Source organism: Lithobates pipiens, unplaced genomic scaffold (genome assembly GCF_037356315.1).
Source record: "Lithobates pipiens isolate NorthernLeopardFrog02 unplaced genomic scaffold, aLitPip1_a1.2 Scaffold_16, whole genome shotgun sequence".
NCBI lineage: Eukaryota > Metazoa > Chordata > Amphibia > Anura > Ranidae > Lithobates > Lithobates pipiens.
In genome coordinates this window covers 585,169,834-585,189,707 of record NW_027507748.1, presented here as the reverse complement: position 1 = coordinate 585,189,707, position 19,874 = coordinate 585,169,834, and the positions used below count along the sequence as shown (strand labels likewise).

Genomic DNA, 19,874 nt, shown 5'->3' with positions numbered 1-19,874 from the left:
ATCCTCTTTTAAGTCACTGGTCAACCTAATATGAGGATAAGGGTTTCTGTACCCTGAAATAGCCAAATACAGTCGCTGAGAGAAAATTCTACCCATTGGTAAAATACATGTCACAAAAGATAATAGATATAATATAGGCTGCAATTCCTTCAATAAAACCTTATTTTTCTGAATACAGGACACAAGAAGATTCGTAAATTTTTCAACTTTTTCCAAAGGCAGCCTAAACACCTTCTCTACAGTATCAATGGTGATACCCAAAAATCAATGCAAGTGGTAGGCAAGACTGTTTTTTCAGATGCTAGCGGAGTACCAAAATCCCTGCAATTAGCAACAAAAATCAACAACAGCGAAAAACATTGGGAAGAATCGGAAGGCCCCATAAATAAAAAATCACCAACATAATGTATTAAAAATTGGGACACTGATCTATACGACACTACCCACTCCAAAAAAGTTGAAAATTCCTCAAAATCAAAACAAGAAAGCCAACATCCAATCGGCAGACAAAGTGGTCAAAATAAAACTTTCCCTGAAACTGAAAACCCAATGAATTAAAACAACTAGGGTGAATCGGAAGAAGTCTAAATGCAGATTTTATATCCGCCTTAGCTAATAAAACAGAGCCACCTAACAATTTAATCATTTTCACTGCTTGCTCAAAAGAAGCATAAGATACTGATGATAAATCGTCAGTGATCTGATCATTCAGCGACAACCCCGTAGGAAAAGACAAGTGATGAATCAAAATAAGTATTAGGTTCTTTTTTAGGCATTAAACCCAATAGGGACAAATGAAAATGAATAAAGCAGTGTACACACGATCAAACAATCTGGTGGAAAAGACAATCCGCCTGTGTGTGGGCTCCGGCGGACTTTTTTTACCCAAAAGTCCGGCGGACTAAGAAAGTAGTTTTGCACATCAATCTGTCCGCCGGACTCGCATTTCAGCGGACAATCCGGCCGTGTGTGTGCTAGTCCGCCGTACTTTTGAAATGAATGGACATTTCCCGCCTGGAGTATAGTCCGCTCATTTTGAGCGCGGCTCCAGGTAGCGAAGGAGGCGTCGCTGGCCCCCGTCACCTGGTATGGACTTAAAGGGGAATCCCTACGCCGAAAAAACGGCGTGGGGGTTCCCCCCAGGTCCATATCAGACCCTTACCCGAGCACGCTACCAGGCCGGCAAGGAAAGGGGGTGGGGACGAGCAAGCGCCCCCCCCCCGAGCCGTACCAGGCCACGTGCCCTCAACATAGGGGGTGCTTAGGAGAAAGGGGGGCCGCGCGGCCCAACTACCCCAAAGCACCTTGTCCCCATGTTGATGAGGACAAGGGCCTCTTCCCGACAACCCTGGCCGTTGGTTGTCGGGGTCTGCGGGCGGGGGGCTTATCGGAATCCGTGAGCCTCCTTTAATAAGGGGGCCCCTGGATACTGGCCCCCCACCCTATGTGAATGAGTATGGGGTACAATGTACCCCTACCCATTCACCTGTGAAAAAAATGTAAAAAAAAACACACAAGGGTTAAAATAGTTTATTGCACAGCTCCGGGGGTCTTCTTCCGTCTTCGGGGGTCTTCTCACTGGACTCCTCCGCTATCTTCTGCTAGCTCTTTTACTAGCAGAGGAGCCCAGCTTTCTTCTTCGCCGCCACCCTCTTCTTCCGACTTTGGGGGTCTTGTCCCCCTCTTCGGTTCTTCTGTCGCTGCCGCCTTCTGTTCTTCTGTTCTACATGGATCAAAATGAGGCCAGTCCCTGCTGATTTAGTTAATCCTCTTTTAGACATCAGACACCTTTACAAATGAACTTGACTTGTAACGTTTTGGTGAATCTTAGTATCTTTGGAATTTTCAGCAGAAGGTACATTATCCCATTTATGTAGAGAAACGTCTGTCTGTTTGATTGTGCAATATCTTACATATTCAGGTTATATCTTACATATAACAGGTTTTCTTCCAAGATTGCCCTGTATTTGGCTCCATCCATCTTCCCATCAACTCTGACCAGCTTCCCTGTCACTGCTGAAAAAAAGCATCCCCACAACATGATGTCACCACCAAGCTTTACTGTGGGAATGCGGTGTTCAGGGTGATATGCAGTGTTAGTTTTCTGCCACACATAGGGGGTTATTTACGAAAGGCAAATCCACTTTGCACTGCAAGTGCACTTTAAAGTGCACCGAAAGTACACTTGGAAGTGCAGTCGCTCTAACTCTAAGGGGTAGATCTGAAATGAGGGGAAGCTCTGCTGATTTTATCATTCAATCATGTGCAAGCTGAAATGCTGTTTTTTTATTTTCCTTAAATGTCCCCCTCGGATTTACAGCGACTTTACTTCCAAGTGCACTTTCAGTGTAAAGTGGATATTCCTTTAGTAAATAACCCCCATAGTGTTTTGATTTTAGGCCAAAAAGTTAAATTTGGATCTCATCTGACCAGAGCACCTCCTTCCACATGTTTGCTGTGTCCCCCGCATGGCTTCTCCTGTACTATGTTTGTCCTGTACTATGAAGTTAAACAATCTGCTTTGTTTCACCAACAGACATATGTAAACCAGCTATTGCTCACCGAGATCTGAGCAGTGAAAATATCCTGGTGACAGCTGATTCTTCTTGTGTCATATCAGACTTTGGCCTCTCTGTGGTTTTGGAGGATTACCAAATGAAGAAGAAGGGACATGATCCAGCTGTACTAAACATGGTAATAATAGGAATAATACAATATGCTTTGCATTATGCATTGTGATCTGCTTGCATTTTTTGACCCTGAATAATTTTCACAGACAGGAACACTCCGCTACATGTCTCCAGAAATGCTTGATGGCTCCTTGAATCTTATGTCCTGGGAACTTGCCCTAACTCAGGCTGATGTATATTCCTTGGGTCTCCTGCTCTGGGAAATTTTCAGTCGCTGCAATGATTTGTATGCAGGTAAGAAAGGTGGAAGGCTGAGCCAGATCTAGGGGAGTGCTGGGATGGGCTGTGCTTCCTCAGATTTCCCAAGATGTGCCCTCCCAGGACCAGTGACATCAGTATCAGGAAATGGAGGGGCTGGGTGACAGGGCAGCTTCAGCAATACCTAGAATCTAGTTGTTTACAGAGTACCCTTGTAGCACTGTAACTTTACTATTCTTGGTGCAGGGAGGCAAACCAGGACACACAGTGTCAAATGTTCCTGTGGTGCTGGCAGTTGTCCCAACTGCACATGGAAATAAATGATGTTGATCCAGGGCTGGGATTAATAATATGATGGAAGTCCTGCTTCCATGCACACCTGCTCTGTCTCCTACTCCCTGCCATCATGCTACAGCCACAGTGAGGATTGGAAGGCAGGATTCTATTTGCGAGGGGACTGATTCTAATGTGAAGGAGAAACTCTGATGTGATGGAAGTGGGTACTCCCCCATGTGGCACAAAGGAGAGGGTGACATTGTTATGCAGTGCAGATGTCAGTGTCCATCAGCCCTATAAACATAGTTCAGGACTGGGGTGCCTGCTAATTCTCTGACTGAACAAAAAAGGTTGAGAAATTCTGACCTAATACATGGCTCTTCATTGCAGCCACTTGGAGACATAAGGGACTAGCGTACCTTAAATTCAAAATCTCCACCAATACCGCCATCTAAAAACTGAAACCTGCAACAACAACGCATTGGACCAGATCGCAGAAGAAACTACACTCCGAAACCTTCAAAACCATTTTATCCAACAAAATAGCAATGCTGAATTTAAGCCATTCATCGAAGCAGACACTCAGCTCCCTTAACAAGGTATTACTACAATCAGCAGACTCAGTAGCTCCAAAACGCAGGACACGCATCAGGAGAAAAAATTCGGGATGGTTTAATGGCTCACTCTCTCTACTAATGCAAGAACGCAGAAGAGCGGAAAGAACATGGAGAAGAAATCCTACCGAGGAAAGCCACACAAACTACAAAGGACTGACAGAGAATTATCACAAAGCAATCTTCAAAGCTAAAAAGGATAATTTCTCAAAAGCGAACTCAACGGCCCTAAACCGCCCTCGGGAACTGTTTAAAATAGTCACTCAATTGATGAACTTGGTATGCTTAGAGCACCCAGCAAACGAAACCCAAGACTTCTGCAATGAGTTTTTAGATTTTTTCATCAATAAAATCGAAACTATCAGGAAAACTATTCATCAGAAAAAAAACAGCCAACCTCAGTCAACAAAAGAAAAAAGAATATATGGACACCAACATCCCACAACCGCTGAAGTTTTTTCTGACCCCAATTACCACGGACACCACTAAAAGCATCTTCAAAAACCTTCGAGACAGTACACCACCAATTGACATCATCCCCACAAAACTCCTGAAAGAATGTTCTGACATCGTGGCTCCCACTATAACGCACCTCATAAATCGGTCGTTTAAAGAAGGGATTGTTCCGGGCGCCCTCAAACAAGGCATCATCAAACCCCTGTTAAAGAAACCTAACCTAGACCCTCAGGACCCAAACAACCGCAGGCCGATAACAAGCCTCAACACCATCTCCAAGATCATGGAGAAAGCAGTAGTACAACAGATACAACACCACCTGGATACATACAAACTCCTGGACCCACTGTAAGCACGCTTCCGCCCGGGCCATGGAACAGAAACAGCACTCCTCAAGATATGGGACGACGCCCTCGAAGCAGCAGATGATGGAGAATCATGTCTCCTGGTACTGTTGGACCTCAGTACAGCGTTTGACACAGTGGACCACAATATTCTACTCATCCGCCTCACAGAAGTAGCAGGAGTCACAGGCTCAGATCTTCAATGGTTTGCATCCTTCCCAGGAAATCGGTCACAGACAGTGAAACTAGGAGAATTCACCTCTGAAACCCTGGCAGTCTCTTGCGGGGTCCCTCAAGGATCGCCCTTGTCGCCAGTGCTCTTCAACATTTACATTCATCCACTCCTCAAAATCATCAGATTATCAGGCCTCTGCTTCCACTCGTACACTGACGACACGCAACTTTACTTTTGTATCACCTGACAAAAAGACCATCATCAGCAACTAGAAAATTGCCTCACTTTGATAGAAGACTGGATGACCACCAACTCCCTCAAACTCAACGAATCAAAAACAGAGCTTCTTATCCTACATGCAGGCATGTACTGCCCATTGGGACTACCGGGAGTTTCCCGGTGGGCCGATGGCTCAGTGGGACAGTTTCAGCGACAGCTCCTGTCTGTGCTGATCTAACGGTCTGCGTGCGGAGTGTCACTCACTGTGTGCTGCCTCCCTGTGCATAATTGCTGCTGTGCAGTGTACAGGATCTGGGCAGTGCTGTGTGTGCTTGATTCGAATTGGTGGCTGCAGAGAGGGAGAGGCACACAAACAAGGCATCTTTCCTGTGATTGCTCCCCTAGTCGCACCTAGGGTTTCCACATTTTCCAGTCTGGACTAAGGAGTTCTGGGGGTTTCTGTAGTGGAAATTCCCAAGTGTCCTACTAGCCTGCACTAAACAGTCTGGTGTTCATCCCCGGTGACCTGCACTCTCCATTTCTTGGTCAGCAGCTGGCTGGGAAGTTTTGATGGCCATGCCTCGCTCCCGGAAGGATTGTTTCTGCTCTGCGCAGGGACATCACTGACATGTCCTGAGGAAGACCTGGCAACGGGGGACCTTCAGTGCCAAAGGATGTGGTGAGTGGAGGTAGGAGCTATGAGCTGAAAAGTGGACTGTCACCTGCCAGCTGTTGTGGAACTAGAGCTCCCAGTGTGCCATGACAGCTCCTGCTGGACTTTTAGTCTGCCCCTATACTGTTTATATAGTACCCTAGCCTGTTCGTATACCACCCTAGCCTGTCCATATACCACCCTGGCCTGTCCATATACCACATTAACCTTTCGGTATACCACCCTAGCCTGTCCGTATACCACCCTAGCCTGTCCGTACACCACCCTACCCTGTCCGTATACCACCCCAGCCTGTCCGTATACCACCCTGACCTGTCCAAATACCAATTAAAGTGGGCCGGTCTGGATGAAGTCCAGGGCCAAATTTTTGTCCCAGCCCAGCCCTGCCTACACGCAAACCATAATTCCCGAACCAAGATCCCCTGGACACCTCCCACCATCTTTGGGCAGACCATCTCCCCAAAGACCAAGGCCAAGAGTCTCGGGGTCACTTTTGACTCACAAATGTCAATGGATGCTCAAATAGGAGCAGTAGTCAATGGTTCTCACCACCTGCTCTGCCTGCTATGCAGACTCATCCCATTCATCCCAAAGAAGGACAAAGCAGTGGTAGTTGGAACAGTCATTAATTCACGACTTGACTACGCAAACTCCCTTTACATAGGATTACCCAATATCAACTTGCGCGCTTACAACTTATCCAAAACACGGCGGCAAGGCTGATAACCAGAAAAAAACCCTGGGAATCAATCTCCCCTTCCCTGAGGAGCCTACATTGGCTAACCATAAAGAATTGGATCACATTCAAGACCCTTTGCCTCACCCACAAATGCATGCATGGAGACGCTCCTCAACACCTACTCAAGAAAATAAATCACTACAGACCAAACCGCAGTCTTCGATCATCTAACCAAAACCTCCTCCTCCTTCCCAAATCCCGGTACAAATCAAAAGGGCAACGGAGATTCGCTGTGCAAGGACCACGGCTATGGAGCGCTCTACCAACCAACATCCGTTTGGAAGAAAACCACCAGGTCTTCAGGAAAAAACTCAAGACCTTCCTCTTCTAGAAGCTGGACAACAAAGCTCATCACAGCGCCTTGAGGCGTTTCAGTTCTGCACGACCTATGCACCACCTAAAAGTAATGTCAGATCTTATTTCTGGGTCATGACTAGTGGACAATGAACACTGTTTTTTTTTTTTACTGCACCTCAGATCAGACAGGCTAGATCTGTCCTGCTTCTTTGCGGCTAGGGAAAAACAAAGTGGTTTGGGTAACGTTTTGCAGAAGTGGAGACTCTTTTCCTCATTGAATTGTTTAGGCAAAATTCTGACAGGGCCCAGATGACTGCGCAGCCAATCACCGAACGGAAGGGGGGGACGAGCAGAGCTTTGACCCCCGCATCGCTGGACCTTGGAACAGGTAAGTGTCCGATTATTAAAAGTCAGCAGCTGCAGTATTTGTAGCTGCTAACTTTTAATTCTTTTCTTTCAAATGGAAACTCCTCTTTAAGTAGCATTTAACTATTGAAATGCAGGTGGGGGGGGGGGGGGCGGACAAGGCCACTGCCAGGGTCAAGGGCTTTAAACACTAAACAACAAAACACTCTTGTGTGAAATGGACCTTAGAATTACTCCTGGTAATGGAAATAACCTCTATTAGTCAGCATCAGAACTGGGGAGGAGGCATGTCCTAGAAATCCTATTAGACAGTATTTTATGCATGTAACTTTGCTGTTTATTATGAAGACATAAACTGTATGTATCTTTATGGAAATGGTATAACCTATGTAGCCAAAAGTAAAGAATGAAAGTTGTCCATTAAGACTTTTGAGGGATTTTGACAATGGAGTAATCCATAGCAAACAGTCACAACTCTATAATAAAGTGTTTGTTACCCCAATACTTCATATTCCTGAACCTGTACTTGTACGAGAACGTATCCTGTTCTCTTTGTATTTCTTCCTTTAAGTGAAATCCCTGGTGCTCCTGCTAGTCCCTCTGCTTTCCTATTAAAACTGACCACACTAAGCAGAAGAACACATGATGGTCAGTTCTCTAGCTCTGCTGGGAACTTAGTGTACTCTCCTCCAATGATCAGACTTGTCCTGACATGTCCCCATTGCACAGCCATTCACTGGCAAGCTTAGTGTGCTGCTGCTTCTCCCCCACCCAGTTCTTATGTAGCTGAGAACAGAAAAAATGTGATCAGTTATAAAAAAAAGTGATCATTTACAATCACTTCAGTTGTTCTGCTCCAACAGTGTAATTTTTATGATACTTTGCCACTCCAAAAACACTCCCACTGTGCTTCACCTTTGCAAATTATGGACATTGTTCTCAGATCACCAGTCTCCAGAGTTTTGTGTGGTCTTCTCAGAGGAGTTGGGGCCAAACCCTTCCTTGGATGAGCTGCGATCATTGGTAGCGGAGAACAAAAGACGACCACAACTGCCTAAAAACTGGAAAGGAAATCTCCAAGTAAGTCTACTGAAAAGCAAGCTAATGTTACAGATGTAACTGTAGATCTTATTTGTATTGTGCTAGTTTGCTTGGATTTTTTTTTAAAAACTCTATGTACAGTATTATTAGATTAGGCTTATTCAGTAATATTAAGGAAAATTGTTGCCCATACTTACCGTCATTTTCCTTTCCTGGATCCTCCCCATGTCAGCCTACTATGGGTCAGCTCCACCCCCTCTGACCCCTCCAGGACCACCTTTTTCCTAGCCCATAAAGGGCGGCTGTCTGCCCACACCAGTATTCAAAAAATACCCGCCTCGCGACGGATAAACTGGGTGGGAATCCTCCGGCTGACATGGGGAGGATCCAGGAAAGGAAAATTACGGTAAGTATGGGCAACAATATTCCTTATTCCTGGACCTCCCCATGTCAGCCTACTATGGAATGTAGCAAGCTTTCTAAAAAGAGAGGGAAGACAAAAAATAAGCCAAACCCTCAATGCTACTCAAATTTTTAATGGGCGACAGCCACCATAATAACCACAGAGCCAAATGTCTCCTCAGGCGGGCAAGCCAATTAAGCCTGTAATGCCTAATAAAAGGTGTTGGGCACGCTCCAATTTGCTGCTCTGCAAACTACCTCAGGGGCGACCTTTGCATATGCTGCCTAGGATGCTGCCATACCCTTTATTGAATGTGCTTTGATCTCTGAAGGAGGAGGAAGGGACAGAGTTTTGTATGCAATATGCATGGTCTTTGACAAATCTGGAAGAAAAAACTCTGGATGTTGTCTGCATACCCTTTTAGGCTCCATTGGGAAAAAACTACAGCTGATCTGCTTTTAGACCATTTCAGGTAGGCTGAATCCGCAGAGCCCAGGTCTAACCTCAGATCCGTACCACCGAACATGCCCCATAGGAGACCATGGCAAATGAACGGTAGCGCAAAACAGCAAAAAGCACCAAAAACGCACAGGTGCGAATCCAACCCAAGTGCTGCTGCCACAGAAGTGAGCACTACCGCTAGCCTGCAGGCTGCTTCGGCCAAACTATACAACCTATTTAGGTCTGCGTTTATTCTGCGATCCATAGGATCCCTAAAAGAGACCGAATCCTCCAGCGGAAGCGGAATGTGGCAGGCGAATCTAGGTAATGAAGCATCCACCTTAGGCATAGTGTCCCAAGGGTTACAGCTTCGATACTCTATTATGCACATTGAGCTTCTCAGGTCCCGCCCAGTCACTTTAATTTCAGCCAAATCACTGCCTGCACACACAAAACATGGAAGGAGAGAGTGCCAGCACCTGCTTAACGAAGGTATATACAGTCATTTATACTGCCAGTGATACACAGTCGTTTATACTGCACCTTTTTATCCCAGCACCAAGGGAACCCACCTCCTCAGGAGATTTACTGCCTCTATGGGGGGGTATTCTGATATGGGAGAGGCTGAACCCGAACAGGATGGATGGTGGATGGAGAAATAAAAAAAAAAAAAAAAATAAATAAATAAATAAATAAATAAATAAATAAATAAATAAACTTTAAAAGGCGTCCAGAGCGAGGATGAAAAAAGAACACTGGTGTGGGCAGACAGCCGCCCATTATGGACTAGGAAAAAGGTGGTCCTGGAGGGGTCAGAGGGGGCGGAGCTGACCCATAGTAGGCTGACATGGGGAGGTCCAGGAAAAAGAATTGTGTGCAAAGTGCAGTATTACTATACTTAAGAAATGTTATTTATTTATTTAATTTCATGAATCTGGAAAATGGAAGGGGATCCTGTACATTGCCTATATCGGGCAAAGTCACAGGTTGACAGTAGAATGGATTAAGTATGCTGCACTTACATACATTCCTTGCATTATCTACTGTCAGACTATCCAAGATTCCTATTGAAGCAGTATTAAACCCAAATACAAAAAATATTAAATTGCAGTTAGATGTGGTGTCTGCATTCATTTTCTTTTTTCTTCTTTATTGTCACCTAGCGGACATTTCTTGTTTTAGGTGCTATTGAGATATCAAGTTACTTTGTCATATAGGTTTTAAAAGTAGGTTGAAAGTTTTGATGGATGTTTGTGCTGCGTTCCCTTTCTTGTAAGTAACAGTATTTGTAATTTTTCATGTAGCTCTACAATATATTGTGGGAACCTTTGGAGTAAGTCTATTATTTTTCTAATTCTTTTAACCACTTCAGCCCCGGAAGAATTTACCCCCTTCCTGACCAGAGCACTTTTTGCAGTTCGGCGCTGCGTCGATTTAAGTCACAATTACGCGGTCGTGTGACATTGCACCCAAACAAAATTGATGTCCTTTTTTCCCCCACAAATACAGCTTTCTTTTGGTGGTATTTGATCACCTCTGCAGTTTTTATTTTTTGCGCTATAAACAAAAAAAGAGCGACAATTTTGGAAAAAAAGCAATATTTTTTACTTTTTGCTATAATAAATACTCCCAAAAAATATATAAAAAAAATAATTTCTTTCTCGGTTTAGGCCAATATGCATTCTTCTACATATTTGTGGTAAATGCAGGGCTCTCATCAGGAAGAAAAACTCTGGATGGTTTAATGGCTCCCTCTCCATACTAAAGTAAGAACGCAGAAGAGCGGAAAGAACATGGAGAAGAAATCCCACCGAGGAAAACCACTTTAACTACAAAGGTCTCACAGAGAATTATCGGAAAGCAATCTTCAAAGCCAAAAAGGATCACTTCTCATATACAATCTCAACGGCCGCAAATCAACCACAGGAACCGTTTAAAATAGTCAATCAATCAATGAATCCGGTATGCCTAGAGGTCCCAGAAAATGAATCCCAGGATTACTGTGACAAACTGTCGGATTTTTTCATCGATAAAGTCGAAACCATCAGGAAAACAGTTTGTCAGAAGAAAACATCCAACCTCAGCCAGCAAAAACATAAAGAGGATATCTATACCAACATTCCACAACCGCCGAAATTTTTGACTAACCCCAATTACCGCGGACACCACAAAAAACATCCTTAATAAACTTCGTGACAGTACCTCACCAATTGACATCATCCCCACAAAACTACTGAAAGAATGCTCCGACATCGTGGCTCCAACCATAACCCACCTCATAAACCGATCATTCCACGAAAGTATTGTTCCCAGCATCCTCAAACAAGGCATCATCAAACCTCTACTGAAGAAACCTAACCTGGACCCTCAGGACCCAAACAACCATAGGCCAATTACAAGCCTCAACACCATCTCGAAGATCATGGAGAAAGCAGTAGTACAACAGCTACAACTCCACCTGGATACTCAAAAACTCCTGGACCCGCTGCAATCAGGCTTCCGCCCGGATAATGGAACAGAAACAGCTCTCCTCAAGATTTGGGACAACGCCCTCGAAGCAGCAGATGACGGAGAGCCGTGTCTCCTCATACTGTTGGACCTCAGTGCAGCGTTTGATACAGTAGACCACAATACTCTACTCGTCCGCCTCACAGAAGTAGCCGGAGTCCAAGATGTAGATCTCCAATGGTTCGCGTCTTTCCTAGGAAATCGTTCACAGACAGTGAAACTAGGAAAATTCCTCTCTGAATCTCAGGCAGTCACCTGCGGAGTCCCTCAAGGATCTCCTTTGTCACCAGTTCTCTTCAACATATACATCCACCCACTCCTTCAAATAATCAGATGTTCAGACTTTTGCTTCCACTCTTACGCTGACGACATGCAACTTTATTTCCGTATCACTGGACAAAAAGATCACCAACAACAACTTGAAAACTGCCTCAAATCAGTAGAGGACTGGATGACCAATAACTCCCTCAAACTCAACGAATCAAAGACAGAGGTTCTTATCTTACACACAAATCATAATTCTGTAACCAAAACCTCCTGGACTCCACCCACCGTCTTTGGGCAGACCATCTCCCCAAAGACCAAAGCGAAGAGTCTCGGGGTTATTTTAGACGCACAAATGTCAATAGATGCACAAATAGGAGCAGTAGTCAGTGGATCTCACCATCTGCTACGCATGCTTTGCAGACTCCCTTTTATCCCAAAGAATGACAAAGCAGTGGTAGTTGGAACAGTCATTAATTCACGACTGGACTACGCAAACTCGCTTTACATAGGATTACCACAATATCAACTTGCGCGATTACAACTGATCCAAAACACGGCGGCAAGGCTGATAACAGAAAAAAAAACCCTGGGAATCCATCTCTCCTTCCCTGAGGAGCCTACATTGGCTAACTGTAAAAAATCGGATCACATTTAAGACCCCCTGCCTCACCCACAAATGCATGCATAGAGAAGCTCCGCAATACCTAATTGAGAAAATAAATCATTACACACCAAACCGCAGTCTTCGATCAGCCAACAAAAACCTCCTCCTCGTGCCCAAAGCCCGGTATAAATCCAAGGGGGATCGGAGATTCGCTGTCCAAGGACCTTGGCTATGGAATGCTCTACCAATCGACATCCGCCTGGAAGAAAATCACCTGGCTTTTAGGAAAAAACTCAAGACCTTCCTCTTTTAGCAGATGATCAAAGCTCGCCACAGCGCCTAGAGGCGATTCAGTTCGCATTGTGCGCTATACAAGTATTTCATTCATTTATTCATTCATAAAACAAAATCACAATAAGCGTATATTAATTGGTTTGCGCAAAAGTTATAGTGTCTACAAAATAGGGGATAGATTTATGGCATTTTTTTATTTTATTTTTTATTAGTAATGGCAGCGATCTGCAATTTTTATCATGACTGTGACATTATGGCAGACACATCGGACATTTTGACACTATTTTGGGACCGTTGTCATTTATACAGTGATCAGTGCTATAAAAATGCACTGATTACTGTATAAATTACATTGGCAGGGAAGGGGTTAAACACTAGGGGGCAATCAAGGGGTTAAGTGTGTCCTAGGGAGGGATTCTAACTGTGGGGGGATGGGCTACCACTGACAAGACAGTGATCACTGCTCTCAATGACAGCGAGCAGTAGATCTCTGTCATGTCACTAGGCAGAACGGGGAAAAGCTTTGTTTACATAGGCATCTCCCTGTTCTGCCTCTCCGTGACATGATTGCTGGACACGAGTCCACGGGACCCACGGGCATGGTCACGGAGTACATGGCGGTCACATGCGCCCACAATGCCATGTCTTAAAGGGGACGTACCTGTATGCCCATTTGCGCAGCTGTGCCATTGTGCCGGCGTTTAAAGTTGTGCACTGGACGACAATCGGTTAACAGAACAGGCAGTCCTGGCAATGCAGCAGTTGGAGGGTTGAGACAAACCATTTACCACTGACAAGGGTGCTTACAATGGTCAGCTTTTATTTATTTTTGTAAAACCTTTTCCTGGGAAAAAAGTTTGCTGTAACTTTTACAGCAGAAGCCACCGATCAGCTCTCGCTGTGTATAATCACAGCAGGAGCAAGCTGCCGGTGGAGCACACTCACGCCCGACACCCGGAAGTGCAGAATCGCATATATATATATTATATATATATATATATATATAAGTGATCCTGTATGTACATCGCGGCCACCCTGTAGCAGTAAATGTGCTATAGGGTGGTCGGCAAGTGGTTATACTTACCTTTATAAGTACCCCCATAGCAAGCCACTTGCTATAGGGACACTCATGCAGGCTCGATTCTGAGCCTTGCTCTTTGTGTCCATTGACACAGAGTGCAGATCACCCCACCCCCTGCTCCCATCTCACAGGCTGTGATTGACAGCAGCAGGAGTGTCACGTACCTTCTAGTAGCGAGCCTGGATTGCGGAAAGAGGCCTCCCTTACAACTCCCACTACCGGTTTCCTGGCAATGTAACAGGGAACACAGGAGTAAGGAGGGGTACAGGTGCCTGGCAGGATCAACAGATGAGAAGGATGGATAGGTGAAGTTCAGTGGAGCAGGTAATCACAGCGAATGGATCAGTGGGTAATTTATAGCAGATAACACGGTTCAATGGAGCAGGTAACTTGCAGCAGATGAAAAGCAGTGCAAGAAAGTAGGCAACTTGTAACAGATGAACAGTGCAATATACACAGGTACTTGCAGCATATGAACAGTTCAATATGAGCAGGCTACTTGCAGCAGATGACACAGTTCAATATAAGCAGGTACTTGCAGCAGGTGAACAGTTCAATACAAGCAGGTTACTTGCAGCAGATGACACAGTTCAATGTAAGCAGGTTCACCTTTAGCAGACGGATGGTCAAAGCAAGCCGGGTCGGATATCAGACTGGAAGCGAAGTACAAGGCAACAGGCAGAAGAATCGTCACAACAAGCCGGGGTCGGGTGCAGGCAGATAGCAGATGGGTCACAGGCAAGCCGGGTCAAACAGGAACGAATGCTACGAATCAAGTCTCACAGGTATAATGCTGTAGAGCAGACAGCAGAGACCATTAGCAAGAGGCTAGTTTAAATAGGCCGTTTGGCGCCAACACGGACGCACGCACGTGACCGCGCACGTGCCCGCGCACCCACGTATGAACGCATGCGCATACGTACGATCGTGCGCACCCGCGACGAAGCCCGCGATCACAAACCAGAAGACCTGGAGGTCAGTCTCTTCATGCGATTTTCATGACAAGGAGCCTTTTGCTGCGACCCACATGTCCAGTGAGGAGGTAGAGCAGAGAGAGTCACTGATCTCAGGCATAGTGCTAGATCGAGATCGGGCTCAGGTAAGTATAAATGGGCTGAGTGGGCAGCTGACAGGATTTGTGCAATTTAGAGGAAGCGGAACCATACAGTGAAAGGTATCTCTAAATGATTAATACAATGTGACAAGGTATTCTTTTGAAAATGTTGACACTCCCTGTGGTGTCAGGACCTGGCATGTCCCTTATACCTCTATCACCATGCCCCTACTACCTCTGTCACCTTACTTTTAGCCCATCATTATAACAGGTGGTCATAATGGGCAATATCAAAGTGCAGGAAGCAAGAGGCTACCAGGAATTGTAAAATTATTATTGTTTCCCGACACAAAGTGCTGGAGGTGGATTTTTTTATGTATGTGCACTGAGCAGTACACTGTGGGAAGCAGGGGGAAGTATCATATGTTCCCCCATACCTGGATCAGGGTGGTGGAGAAGCACAACAAAGTAGAAATTTCTTGTTTTGCCTGCTATTGAGAAGTCAAGTTACTTTGCCTTAGATGTATGTGTTGAAATGTTTTATGGATGTTTGTGCTGTGTTCCCTTTCTTGTAAGTAATAATATTTGTAATCTTCCATGTAGCTCTACAATACATTGTGGGAAACTCTGGAGGACTGTTGGGACCCGGACTCTGAGGCTCGTCTAACTGCCCATTGTGCTGAACAAAGACTGCATAACCTCGCTACCCACAGCTTGCCATCAGAGAACAGTCTTTCACACTGCTGAGCCTTCATATTTATTTTCTGCAATTTAAGGAAAAAAGCTGCACTTGCATATTTTTTTGTCCCTTAAACTCAGGTCCGCCTGATATAGAGATAAAGTATGAAATAAGGAGATTGCAACAGGAACAATATGTTGTATAATATGGTGCAAATACAAAAAAAAATAACATATCAGGTACAAACTAAACTTGACGAGATTTTTTTGTTTGTGTGTGTTTTAGTTTTAGATTAAGTAGGGTAGGGTTAGGACCGCTTCCAGTTTTAATAGCTACATGTCATGGTGACCCCACAGGGAGTAAGGCAAAGTTCCCAGTGGGGACACAGCAATTAAAGCTGATGGAAGTGGGAACCCTTCTCCACCGTGTTAATAATTTTCAAGTGAGTAAGTAAAAGAAAATATTCTAAGCACAAACATCTTAACAAAGGTTCCAAACCTATACAAATCTAAACAAAAAAAGTCTTAGTGAAGGTCCTACTAAATACTAAAGACAGGTCAAAAAGAGAAACTTTATTTGTGTGATAAATAACAACCGATAACTGATGCCGCGTACACACGATCAGAATTCCGGCCAGAAAAAGACAGATGAGAGCTTTTAATTGGAAAATGCGACCGTGTGTATGCTCCATCGGAATTTAGCTGTCCAAATTCCCTCCAGCAAAAAATTGATAGCATGTTCTTTCTATCGGTAATTCCGATCATGTGTATGCAATTCCGACACGCCAAAAATCACCCATGCTCAGATTCAACTAAGCTATTGGCTACTGGCTATTGAACTTCCTTTTTCTAGTCCCGTCGTACGTGTTGTACGTCACCGCGTTATAAACGATCGGAATTTGATGTGACCGTGTGTAGGCAAGACAGCTTGAGCCGAATTCTGTCCAAATTCCGTCGGGAAAATCATCAGAGCTCTTCACGACGAGAATTCCGATCATGTGTACGTGGCATTAGGGTTATTGGTTGTTGTTCACATTTCAATGTATTTACAATGTATTATAAAATGACCCTCTTTAATGTTCTTTACTATGATCTATCCAGCATTCTGCTTTCACATTTTCCTGGCTTCACACCTGGAGATTGACTGGAAATTACAATAAGTCTGAGATGCTTTTAAAGTAAAATATACATGTGACCACATTTTTAACTTGTTTCCAGGCTATGGACATTCAAGTGTTTACTTGTATTTCTACTGAGCGGTAAAATCAGTTATAAAACAAGCTATCACTGACTTCTTCTTAGGGATTCATTTCTTCATTATAACATTGGTCGGTGGACCAAAATTACAATATCATTATTGCAATTGCAAGAGATTAGATACATCAATATGTGTATAAAAGCTTTTCCTACCTAATGAAGATATGTAAGATTTTTTTATAGACAGCAGATTAGTTTTTGGTTACATAACACAGCACAGTCCAAGCTTACCTACACAATTTATGACAACTGATGGAAAACCAGTTAAACATTGGTGGTTTATGTCACAATCCACACACTCCATCTTTGTATGCTTTCCAACTGTTCTTAGAAATGCTGTTTAACTTAGCTTGTGTCAGATGGATATACAGTTGTGCTCATAAGTTTACATACCCTGGCAGAATTTATGATTTCTTGGCCATTTTTCAGAGAATATGAATGATAACACAAAAACTTTTCTTTCACTCATGGTTAGTGTTTGGCTGAAGCCATTTATTATCAACCAACTGTGATTACTCTTTTTAAATCATAATGACAACAGAAACTAGCCAAATGACCCTGATCAAAAGTTTACATACCCCAGTTCTTAATACCGTTTATTGCCCCCTTTAACATCAATGACAGCTTGAAGTCTTTTGTGGTATTTGTGGATGAGGCTCTTTATCTTCTCAGATGGTAAAGCTGCCCATTCCTCTTGGCAAAAAGTCTCCAGTTCCTGTAAATTCTTGGGCTGTTTTGCATGAACTGCACTTTTGAGATCTCCCCGGAGTGGATCAGTGATATTGAGGTCAGGAGACTGAGATGGCCACTCCAGAACCTTCACTTTATTCTGCTGTAACCAATGACAGGTCGACTTGGCCTTGTATTTTGGATCATTGTCATGTTGGAATGTCCAAGTACATCCCATGCGCAGCTTCCTGGCTGATAAATGCAAATGTACCTCCAGTATTTTTTGATAACATACTGCATTCATCTTGCCATCAATTTTGACCAGATTTCCAGTGCCTTTGTAGCTCGCACATCCCCAAACCATCAGCGATCCACCTCCTTGTTTCACAGTAGGAATTGTGTACCTTTCACCTTATTTTTTCTATACCAAAAGTAAACTTTAACTAGAAAAGTCATATAACATAAAAGTGGGTAATTGCATGCTGTAACAGCTTTTAGTGGCTGGCTGTCAGCTGGACAATACAAAGGACAATACTACGTTATATTCTGAAAAGGAACTTGCCATGCCTTGAGACAAGTGCATCTACGCATATTGCCTCCCACCCAGCCTGAGTGTAAAAAGGTGATAATAACTGCCATGCAATAGAACACAGAAGAAATATTAATAAATATGAGGGCCTCATTATCTGAACAAATAGAACATCTGCTGCTTCTTTTGTTGTAACTTTAATTTGACTTAGGATGTCTGCTTCTAAAACATAAAAGGAACTGCTTCTGAAACAAATATTTTCTGTATTTTACACGGGACCATTATTTTATGGGGGTAGATGCTCCCCGTAAGCATAAACCTGTAATGTCACTAGAATTCGCTATCTGATAAGTAATTTCTAATATTTTTATTTTGCTCCTTTGATTCTCTGTCTTGACATTTTTTTCACTAGTTTTACATTACTATATTTCTCATAGTCAGGACCTTTCTCTTCTTTTGAGGCAAGAGGTTAAATGTTTTTAGTCAATTGTGACTGCTCCCTTGTTTTTTTATATTCATGTTTTCATAGAACTTATAGATACATTTCTGTGTTATCAAACAGAACTGTTCTTTTATTGGTTTATTTTCTTTAATATGATTTTTTTTAAATTCACTCTGTATTCTCATGTCTTTTATTTCAAACTTCAAGCGATAGGACTGGCATGTCTTAAAACTGTCTCCGCATTTGTACATCTATGAACTTTCTTTGGGTGTCACATTCTTAATCCCTTTATTTATCTATGCCTTCCCTTTGGAGATTTAACTAACCATGGTCATTATCAAAAGTTCCTTAGCCAGAAACCCTCTTCTGGACCTTTATTACTCATCTGGCCTTTTCTTAGTGAACTGATTGCACAAATGGCTTTAAAAAACTGTCATATGGTCAGCTTACCTGATTAGCATTTTTTGGGGGATGTATGGCTTGGACCCATCTAGCCCTCTCATAGAGCACCTATTGCCTGTATGGCTTAAAAAAATATCACACAGTCAGCCTACCTGATCAGGATTTTCGATGAGTTAGCACCATTAACACTAGCAAGTCTCAAAAAAACAACACATAAGGCATACAAAAATGAATCTCAATCATGTGTAGCATACAAACATCCCTACTAATCAAACTTCACTTGAAACCTATTAAAACTCATACCAATCCAAAAGTTTACTGACTCATGAGAAGAAAAAAAAAACTTTGTTTTTTTGTGTTACAAATAACAAACATATTATACTTACCTGCTGTGTGCCCTGGTTTTGCACAGAGCAGACCAGATGCTTGGGTCCCTTACCAGCACTCTTGGCCCCTCCCTCCTGCCCAGTGTCCTCCCCGAGCCGAGACGCTGCTCTGTGTGTCTATTCAGACATGGAGCTGTGACTAGGCTCTGCCCCTCTCCTCATTGGCTCACTGACTGACAGCAGTGGAAGCCAATGGCACCTGCAGCCATGTCTCAGCCAATCAGGAGGTAGAGTCCTGGACATCCCAGTTTCTCACGCAACTTTGCTGGATCAAGATGGATCTCAGGTAAGTATTATTACCAGTATTCTGCACACAGAAGTTTTTTTTATCTTAAAGTGGTTCTGCATCTAAAAAAAAAAGATTAAAAGCCAGCAGCTACTAATATTGCAGCTGCTGACTTGTAATAAAATCACACTTACCTGTCCCAGGGTCCAGCGATGTCGGCGGCAGATGATGAGCGATCGCTCGTCTCGCTGCTGCCCCCGCCGCCGCCCGGTTCCCTACTGCGCATGCGCGAGTCGCGCTGCGCGTCTCTTCTGGTCCCCGCTGTGTCCTGGGAACTGTGTGTTTCACAGAACACAACGGGGGGGGGGGGGGGGTTCAGGGTGTCTGCGGGGGTCTGCGGCGGTCTGTCCCAGAAGTGGGTGCAGATACCTGGATTATCCAGGTAACTGCACCCCCTCCCCCCTGAAAGGTGCCGATTGTGGCACCGGAGGGGAGGGAGGGATCAGATTAGCGGAACTTCCCCTTTAGGATGGAGAACCGCTTTA

At 44.0% G+C, this 19,874-nt stretch overlaps 1 protein-coding gene across 2 annotated transcripts in view; it reads left to right on the top strand.

The window, feature by feature from the left end:
* AMHR2 (anti-Mullerian hormone receptor type 2) overlaps positions 1-19,148 on the top strand; it is an 81,022-nt gene extending 61,874 nt beyond the window's left edge. For both annotated transcript variants that reach the window (XM_077483846.1, XM_077483845.1), the window contains 4 exons: positions 2,537-2,694; positions 2,777-2,924; positions 7,991-8,127; positions 15,344-19,148. In XM_077483846.1, the coding sequence (XP_077339972.1) occupies positions 2,537-2,694; positions 2,777-2,924; positions 7,991-8,127; positions 15,344-15,487 (587 nt within the window). In that variant the 3' untranslated portion in view covers positions 15,488-19,148. The remainder of the gene's footprint in view (positions 1-2,536; positions 2,695-2,776; positions 2,925-7,990; positions 8,128-15,343) is intronic.
* The last annotated feature ends 726 nt before the right edge of the window (positions 19,149-19,874 follow it).